The following is a 10,123-nucleotide window of genomic DNA, read 5'->3' on the forward strand; positions in this document are numbered from 1 at the left end:
CTCCCTCTGCAGGAGGGAAACAACTACTGAACATCACAGCAGGGATTTTTCTTCTGCCACAGCCTCATCTAATTATTACAGATTGTCCACAAACATACATTGACATGGAGGCGTTGCAGCACCTGGGTGGCTGTTGTATTGTTTCAGCTGGTAGAGCCGAAGACGGAGAGGAACAATAGAGGCCAATAACAATAAGGTAGCTGTCAGGACTGTGAGGGAGGAAAGGTCGCTGAGGTGATACAGTAAACAGGCCAGCCCAATTCTTTCCCATGGCCTCCGGGAGTAACTGAGAGAAAAATTAATTAAAGCTGGACTCTGGATTTCACACACAAATAATAATGAGTCACTAACATTGTTAAGAAATGTTGATTAGCTTTTGGCCTTTAAGAGGGAATTTGATCAACTCAGGATAAAATCAAAAGTAAACATTACCATGAAGTACCATTACTACTTACTAACACTGTTTTTTTCAAGCTTTTTAGTTTATAGACAAATTACAAAACACCATTAAAACATCTTTTAGCAAATAACAAAGAAACACTGTTTGTGAATAGTTCATAAAGTAGTATCAGGCAGACTTTAATTAACCACATTCACTTTGTGTCAATGGACTTAGTGCTTTCCAGTCTTTAAGAATCAGCGTTTTGGTTAGGACCATGCCCAACTATCAGTGTTGCTTGTGTATGAGAAGGAAGAGATCGAGTAGTTTCAGCACATCCAAAAACTAATCAAGTTCCTTCTGTTTAGAACAGATGAAAATTATTTAACTATAATGAGTCTTACATTGGACAAAATCTGAAAGGAACCATGTTCCTTCTTTAATTTTACTTCTAGCATAGCATTGGATAGCACAGGAGAAGAAATGTTGTGTCATGTGACTTATAGGCTTATATAGGCTATATACAAGCATATATATACCTTTGTATACAGGACAAGACAGACTTATATGATCAAAGTTTATTGCTACTTTATTACTTTATTACATAAATATGTATGTATTTACGATTCCTGCTAATAGAGGAACACATCAGGTTTAATTTTCTGTGACCGTTATGGTTTTCATAATGAGGTGCTGAAATCAGTGCAGCAGTTATCCATCATGCTTTTCACACACACCTGCCTCAGGGGGACAATCATCTGATCAGAAGTAATTTCTCCCAATAGACTGTCCGTGTTTATGTGTTTGATTCTGGAGATACCATTTTTCTAAGATGATGGAAGTTCACAGCTCAGTTGGGTATTTATTCTACTGTTCTGTGAACATAACGTCACCAGTTCTCTGACTGTGTGTGTCCTAACCCTGAACTTCATTTATACCGCCTGGAACTCAGTTTTGACATTACAGTACACATTGTATTATGAATGTATAAACATAATCTAACATTTCCAGACCGGTTTTAAGCCACATTTAAACAATTAATCTGACATGTGCTTTTTTTAAAGAGCGAGGTCATCCATTATCATCACTTCTTTTAGTTTTTATTTTAAATGTATCTAACATTTTGATAGGGCATATATCAAATAATGCATGTCTACATATTTGAAGGATGGAACAAATCTACAGTATGCAGGTTCTGCAGTGGAGAGGCCTGTGTAGCAATATCTTCATGAGACAGGGTTAAACAAATACGAAGTGGCTTTACGCAAATGTCAAAAAAGTTAAAAAGCCAAAGGGGGAATAAAGGAGATTGTTCCTCTGCGGTAGTGTAGTATTATTATTATTATTATTATTATTATTATTAGTAGTAGTAGTAGTAGTAGTAGTAGTAGTAGTAGTAGTAGTAGTAGTAGTAGTAGTAGTAGTAGTAGTAATACGTTTTGGTACTTATTAACAATTAATTCAAAAAGAATGCACATAAAACTAAATAAATAACAATTAGGCTTTAGATTAAAGGGAAACAAAAAATATGTTGACCGAAATGGTATAGGTGTAAACTTAATCTTATCAAAGGCCTACCTACCCTTTTTACATAGCATATTCTAATAGGCAACACTTTCACTACAAGGTTTAGACCAGTGGTCCCCAAACTAAGGCCCGCGGGCCGGATACGGACCTACTCCACATTTGGCCCGGCCCCCTGAACAATACCAGAGACGCATTATGATTTTTTTTTCAGTATGGCCTCGCGAATCCTAGACTAGCCCCTGTCAAATAGAACGGAATAATGGCGAAAAGGTTAGGTAAGAGAAAAATGTATTCAGAATGCAGGGTATTTAACCTGCAGTGGTCAAACGATTCTTTTTTTGTTCAATGCAAAGAAAAGGCTGTTTGTCTCATCTGTCAAGAGGCGGTGGCAGTATTCAAAGAATACAATCTGCGCCGACACTATGAATCCCATCACAAAGACAAGTATGATAACTTGCAAGGCCAAATGCGAGCAGACAAACTCTCAAAGCTAAAAAGTGGACTGTTAGCTCAGCTTGGTTATGTGTGGCTTTCTGGAAAACAATAAATGTTTACGTTTAGGCACCCCTGCGATCGTCACACTTTTTCTGTTACAAACTGACCCCGGCCCCCATCAGAGAAGGGAAAAGTTATGTGGCCCTCACAGGAAAAAGTTTGGGGACCCCTGGTTTAGACCATACAAAACTAAACAAAAGCAAAGTTACAAACGTTTAAAAGCCTACATAATAATGATAATCTTACCTTAATTTTATATGTCGAACACCTTATTTTTAAACTTTTATTTGCAAAGTGGACTACACATTCCTAACTCTTTGTCACAACCATTCAACAAGTTAACCCCTTTGACAGATATACATCTATTCTTTATATTTGTCCTCTTGTTTGTATTAATGATGTGTTTTTGATGGAATTTAATATACGCCATGTTATAGATAAAACAGTGGGGGCGGTAATGCGACACGAACTGGATGCAATCCGCCGAGGAAGAAGAAACCCCGGATGTAGCATGCTGTGTTTTGATTTTTGTCGCGGCGGGAAGTAGCCTCACCGAGTAAACAAACTACATGGTAAGTTTTAAATTCAATATTTAACCCAGCAGTGTTTTATTTAATCCTAACATCAGATAATTATTCAGCAAATCTCTCCAAAATGTGCAATTAAACGGGCTACGTTAAAGCTAACCAGACTTAGCTACTGTAACCAACGGAAACGTCAAATCATGTCATTTTAAATCGGTTCATTGCATTTGTGTGACTCGTGTTGATAATGTTTTCAATGCGTAAACTGATGTTATCGGCTTATTAGTTACACAATATTACAAACTCCTCCTAGAAGGAAATTCAAAAACATCACAAACTATATCCTCTAAAATAACCAGCAGTTTAGCCAGAAATGAACCCCATAATCTTTATGAATGTAGGATGTATTGCAGTGCTGTTTTACTAGACAAGGCTGCATTAGCTAGGTTGTATCTTGTCTCGCATAGACAGCCAGAACTATCAAGTGAAGCTACTACAAGTAACAACTAATACACTGGCTAATGGTGTCTTCACGGGTCTTAGTTAAAAATCAGACATCTGCAGCTCGCCAAAAATGCTCTTGACAGAGGTATTCTCCGAGTTAATGAGAACATTAATATGCTTCTGCTATTTGTTTTTTATTGTCATGTTCAATGTTTTCTTAAAGTCTCTTATATGAAATGTATTTCTATGTACCTGTCAAGCACTTTGAATTACCCTGTGTCTGAATAGTGCTACATAAATAAACTTGCCTTGACTTTTAACTTTTGACTTGCCACAGACTCGTTTAGTCTGTGAAACGGTCAAGTTCAAAAGTCATATTAAATGTACTAAAATGTAAGACAGGGAAAGACAAGAAAATCTTCACATGTGAAACCATTAAATCTTGAAGCGATACTTAATCAGTTATCAAATTAGTTGTCAATTAATTTGCTACTGATTGACTAATAAAACAATACATTTGTTGTTTAATTTCTAGCTCTTGTCAGAACTAGAGGTACAGAATGAGATGTTATATATTATGTTATATGCCAGGTTTGCTTGATTTACAGGTTGTGATGGTACTTAAATCTCTGTGCTCACAACGTTAGTTACCTTATAACATTAGTAGAGCACTACCTTTTTAATATTTTACATGTTTTAAGCACTGTCTTCTCTCTAATTCACCCTCTTCCACCAGGTCAGACGTTTAAACAATGTCGTCCAAACAGCAGGATGTGGCCAAATCTAACATCTCCCCAGTTCTGTTCATGACTGTGGATGGTGAGCCCATGTCTTTTTTCTTGAGACCGGGTCCTGTTAAACTCAAGCTCCAGCCGCTCATCGCAGCTGGAGGAGGGATGTCGAGGAATGTGCAGCAGCCAGGAGTAATCCTGCTGATTGACCCGGAGGAAATAGGCTCTATTCCTGAAAATACTGCTCAACGGTAAGTGCTGGACCGGGACGCCATTAGAAATGTTTTATGTCAGGAAAAATACTGTTCAGCCTATTCAGTTGAAGAAAACCACATGGCTGTACCGTTTAAGACTATTGTTTGGTGTTGATGGGTTTATTTAGCCAACGTATCTGTCACATTTTGACATGTAGTCTTCTGCTCAACATTCACATAAATGTACTTTACCTCCAAAATGATCTTTTGTTTATTAGTTACTCACCCCATTACCTTGAATTCTTGAAGAATACTTTGTTTTTCTTACATGCCTCCACGGTGAATGATAATCCTATTTATAACCATGGTTTACTAAGTTGTATTACTCTTTTCTAATGACGGAACACGTTTAAGTTTCAGCACAGTAAGCTGAAGCATTGCTACATATATGTATGTGAGCAGCTAGATCATTTAGTTTAGCAAAAGTTGTTACTGTGTAACTAACTTTAAAAAATATTCAAAGCACAGGACTTAAGCTGCTGTCTGTTTTCTCTCTCAGGTACGTGTCCACCCAGTACATTCACGACTGCATTGAGAAGGAGGAACAGCTGAATTTAGAGGACTACAGGTTAAATCCTGTAATGGTCACGAGACAGTCTGCTAGACTCAACAATAACAAAGAGACCTCTCCTGGAGTCTCAGGAGGTATGATGTAAAGAACGGACTTTCTTGCTGGGAGCATAACCAACATTTTACAATAGAAAGCTTTTAAAATCCTGTCTAATAAAAATAAAAAGTGTGCACTGGTTTTGTTTTAACTGTACTATTTATTTTCAAATTGGGAATTTATGTGACTCTGTTTATTTGTTTTCAATCTACTGATGTTTTTACTTTCTGTCATTCTTTCATTAAAATTAGGCAGGACTGCCTACACCGCTGAAGATGACGCAGCCATTTTGAGTCATGTCAGCAAGCACAAGAAAGATGTTGGGGGAAACCGGCTCTGGCAAGAGATGGAGAAGCAGCGTGTGACCGATCACAGCTGGCAGTCAATGAAATACCGCTATAGAGTGCGACTGTCAAAGAAACAGCCAGAGGTTGTGGAGGTGGCAAAAACGGAGGTATTATTTGGGGGTATATTGTGTTACAATATATTGAAATATTTATTTTATTTTATTATGTCCCTGTCATGTATGTAAATGTAAATATAGTGCAGTTCTCACAAGTAGCCAGCAATCAGTATATCCAAGTAATACCAGGGAAACAGTGGAGTTATTAAGGTGGTTTTATTGGCATTTTATGGACCATTCATTGGACATGCAGCAGGTCAACCAGGTTGTCTCTGTGTTCACTGTCTGTCTAGATTTCTCCATACAGTGAAAGAAAAAAATCCAGATAATGTTAATATTGCAAGATCATGTGAATGTCGCACTGGCCATCATCCAAACAATTATAATAATCATGGTGGGTGGGTTTGTGCAACTATATAAAATGCAACAAACACCACAGTTAAAGTATTGAATTGTACGTTTGTATGTGATTTAAAGGGACAGTGTGTAAGTTTTGGTGGCATCTAGGCTCCGCCCCCCCCCCCCCCCCCCCCCCCCTTACAAGAGTGTGGTAACGCCGTGGTATGTTTCAGGACCTTCGCCATGGTTAGATGCCATCCTTACCATAACATACTTTAGAAGCAGTTTTACAAGCGTGTCGGGAGAACTACGGTGGCTCTTAGGTAACTTAAAAACAGGAAAGGCCCTCTCTAGTGTTTGGGTTCTCCTTTTGTGAGTTACTGTAGAAACATGCAACATAGCGGACTGCATACAAGAGGAAAACATAGTTATAACTATTGTATTCCTTTTCTGCTAATAGAGCCCCCTAAATACTACACACTGGCCCTTTTTATAATTAATTTAAATGAGTAGAACTAAACAGAAAAGATTTGGTGTCTCCACAGATGGATGCCCAGTCCATACCAGCTGAAAGCACACAACTAGAAATTCTAGAAACTCCGACATCCATCTCTCCCCAAGAAGAAGTGAAACATGTGAACCCACAGATGGATAAACAAGAAGCTGAAAGCCCACAAGTAGAGACTGTAGAAGCTGAAACTTCTAACTCCCCCCAACCTGAGGGACCTTGCTTGGACCCACACACAGATGCTCAGCCTGTTCCAGCTGAGGGCGCAGAACCAGAAACGATCATCTCTCCACAAAAAGAAAGTGTATCGGAGGACTTTCCTCCAGCTCAGCTCGAGTCCCTGCCCTAGCAACTCTTCTCAGAAAAAGCCCAAAGACAAACAGAAGGCCTCCCCCAAAGCAGAACAACCGCAGCGTCGATTAACACGCAGGCAGCTTGTGCTCGAGGAGTCGTCATCGCCTGAACCTTATGTCAAAAAACTCAGATCAACAACTTCTCCCGGACTACCAGCATCATCCCCTCAGCCCTCGAAGAAAAGTAAATCGGAAATTAAGTCCGCTCTTACGAAGACTTGTCAAGAAGACTTAACAGAAGAGCAGCCGCCCGCTAAGAGAGCCAGAGGAATGAGTGTGACAGCAGTGGCAGAGAGTCCGCAGGAGGAGAGTGGACAAGCTGCCGTCTCTGAAACGGCACAAACAGGTTTGTTATACGTCTACAGGAGTGGGACACAAAACACATAGGCGACACCTTAATACCCTTTCAAGCTTTTATGTAACGGAGGATCTCCTCTCTTCTTTCTACCTCCTGCTACTTTGCAGTTCCAGAGTCTAATGTGACGCCAGAGAAAGGAGAGACGAAAGGAGAGAAGAAAAAAGAAAAGAGAAAGTTGGGGATTCTGGAGTTGGCTACAAAGGAGTTTGAAGATGAAAGTGAGGTAAAACACAGATTATGAGTAGCTAAATGCTTGTCAAAAGGTTTTAGATTATTTTTCAATCACGTAATTAACAAATGGAGGGAAGGGTGAAAGGACCATATTATTTTCACATGTTAAAATCCTGAGTTGTTCTTAAACTGGTGTGTTCCTGTCTCTCAGTCGGATGAAGAAGTAGTTCCGGATCTCCAAAGCCCAACTGAAACAGCAGCAACACAACCCACATCGACAGAACCTCCGCTCCCCACTTCAGACACAGCCAGCCTCCAGGAGAACACGCAAGACGCCCAGGCCTCCAGCAGCGACTGCCCACCAAAGACGAGCTGCCCTGAACCTGCAGCAGCTGAGGCTGTCAATGCAACCTCCAAAGCCCACCTGTTCATATTCGACAATGAATCTCAGGAGGAGGAAGACTCTCAGACCGTTGTTGGTGACAATAAAGCAGCTCCATCCAAACCACAGCTAACCGTGAACAAAGACGCCGCACTTTCACTGACTCAGGTCCAGTTGGAAGAGGACAAGCAGCGAATCAAAGAGCTGATGAACCAGACAAACCAGGTGAGCAATGTGGTGCACTAGATGCATCCGAAAGAGCAGCAGCACATTAATCTTTATTCACTCTGCAATCTTACCGCGCTAATATCAAAGAACTTACAATGATGAGAAGTGAAAGTTAATTGTCCCCGGACTGAAGGCGACTACCGTATTATCAAAGGATGTAGAAATGTAATACAAATATCTTTCTATTCTTTTGTCATATTTAATGCCTCTTCCGAAATTTCCTGTGTTAAACAATGAAAAAATATAGATAAATATGCATATTATTATAACTATTTACTTATTTCTTTATTTAATTTCCCAGAGGAGTAAAATGTGAGCAATGGACTTAAATTAAGCTGGTTCAGCAAATCCAACAGTCTTGGGTTATTTAATAGAAAAAAACAGGCAATCTCAAACGTTTTCATGTCCAAAGACCTCCACAATACACAATAAAGTTGCACAATAGAAATATCTACGGTAATAGAAAGCTGGGACCTGGGTTAGTAAATAGCCTATAGCTTTATTAATTTCCGTTTATGTCATGCTACTAGTGAGGGAAGATATAGGATTTTATCGCATATCACGATAAAAAACACTGACAATAAGTTGATCGTGGTAAATTTCCATTGTCGGGATAATCATGAATATTCTCACGCGTGACTTGAAAAAGCCGTCTAGTTCACTTTTTAGAGAAGTGAAAAATAGAGCTTGATTAAGAAAATACGTTAAAAGTATGTTCATTAAAAAAGATGTGTCCTTTACGTTATGTAATAAAAATCTTTGTTTCTTAACAAAATGTAAGGTAAAGTTATTCCAGTATGTTTTAGTGCCATTTTAAGAGTTTTAAGCACATTTTGATGATTATCGGGATAATGTCGTAAATAATATCGTAAAAGAGTTTGGCCAGGGTAATCGTGACATCAAATTTTCATATAGTCTCATGCCTAGCTAGTAGTGCTATTAACTACTAGCCTATAACTGGTTGTTTGGGACCAGTTAATACTTTCACAGTACAGTACAGGCTTTACCGTTACAGTCTTCAGTCGAAGATGGCGGCAGCGACATCTAGTGGAGGTGGTCAAAAAAGCACCAGAGCTTCGTCTCTTTGCTTATGTGATCTTGATTCTCTGTTATATTCTGTTTTGACGTTTCTAATCTTTCCTAACTACTTTTGTTCCAGGACTTGATCAGTGTGACCAAAGCCCTGTTGAAGACCAGCGGAGACTTCTCTGCTGCTCTGGATCAGCTTTTGAATCCCTCCTCCGTTATAGGACCACCTTGGAATCGCTGTGACGACAGTCTTTTGCTCTCAGCTGATCCCGTGGTCCGACAGCAGCTGCAAAACAAATACAGCGAGGAGGACGTGGCCAAAAGAATCCTCTTCCTCGAGGTAGACCTTGAGGAAGAGGGATGACAGGGAAAGACAGGTTAGTACAGAAAGAAGGAGAATAGCAAATCTGGACATTATACTATATTCTACTGCATAATTAAAAGTGTGAAAATAGTGAGCTGGTTAACTGATATTCGATTCTTTTAACATGAAAAAGGGCCCTCTCCCTCATTGCTGATCCTGCTGACTAACTTTAAAGAGATAAAACTAAAACTATGTTTTTAGGATGTTTAAGTAGAGGCTGATTTGTGCTTTTGTTTGGGGGAAATCTTTTAATGTGTTTTTAGCATGAACATAATATTATGTGTTTTTTAATTTGTTTGATTTCAATAAATTGAATAAAAGTTTGTTTAATATCATTTTAAAACACCTGCGTTACATTTTGAAGTAAATCTCCAGTCGTACATTTATTGTGTTTCACCACTTGTATGAAAAACTTCTATTCGCATGGTGAAAAGAAAAACGACACTTCAGCCTTGTATGAAATCTGTGATAGGAGGACCTCTAGTGGTCACAGATTAATCTACTTGTCATAGAGGGAAAAGCACAGGTGTGAAATATAAAATGAATAATGGCTGAATTTTGAATTCAGAGTCCTGGTATCGTGCATGTTGGCTCGATGTCCCTGGAACACTTGACTAGCACAGAGCCATGGTTAGTGTAATTAGTAACACCTGTGCTTTTCCTGCTGTGACGAGTCAGAAATGTCTGCTGTGAAAAAGGCCTATTGTAAGAGTTGTAGCTCTAAGTGTATCATAATGTGCCTCTACTACTCTAAGATTTAGAAATGTTACTGCAACCAACTGTCACCGTTTTCTTGAAGCAAAAGTAAAGAAGTCTGGTTTAGGTGTGAGAGCAAATGATATCCACTTCATAGTTAACAGAAAGTAGCGTGTCATTTATTTTTAAATTTTTTAATTGATATCGATATTTATATATATATTTTTATATATATATATATATATATATATATATATATATATATATATATATATATATATATATATATATATTTTTTTTTTAAATATATATATATATATTTATATTTTAT

The 10,123-nt window shown here is 38.5% G+C and overlaps 1 protein-coding gene across 1 annotated transcript; it reads left to right on the forward strand.

The window, feature by feature from the left end:
• The first annotated feature begins 2,869 nt into the window (after window positions 1–2,869).
• terf2ip (telomeric repeat binding factor 2, interacting protein) lies at window positions 2,870–9,984 on the forward strand. The gene is given in 9 exon segments (XM_029431818.1): window positions 2,870–2,973; window positions 4,106–4,351; window positions 4,854–4,999; window positions 5,213–5,415; window positions 6,249–6,554; window positions 6,556–6,910; window positions 7,030–7,145; window positions 7,305–7,700; window positions 8,863–9,984. Coding segments are annotated over 8 exon segments (1,986 nt in total). The 5' UTR covers window positions 2,870–2,973; window positions 4,106–4,121; the 3' UTR covers window positions 9,097–9,984.
• Window positions 9,985–10,123: the final 139 nt, after the last annotated feature.

Source organism: Cottoperca gobio, chromosome 5 (assembly GCF_900634415.1).
Source record: "Cottoperca gobio chromosome 5, fCotGob3.1, whole genome shotgun sequence".
In the NCBI taxonomy this organism is placed as follows: domain Eukaryota; kingdom Metazoa; phylum Chordata; class Actinopteri; order Perciformes; family Bovichtidae; genus Cottoperca; species Cottoperca gobio.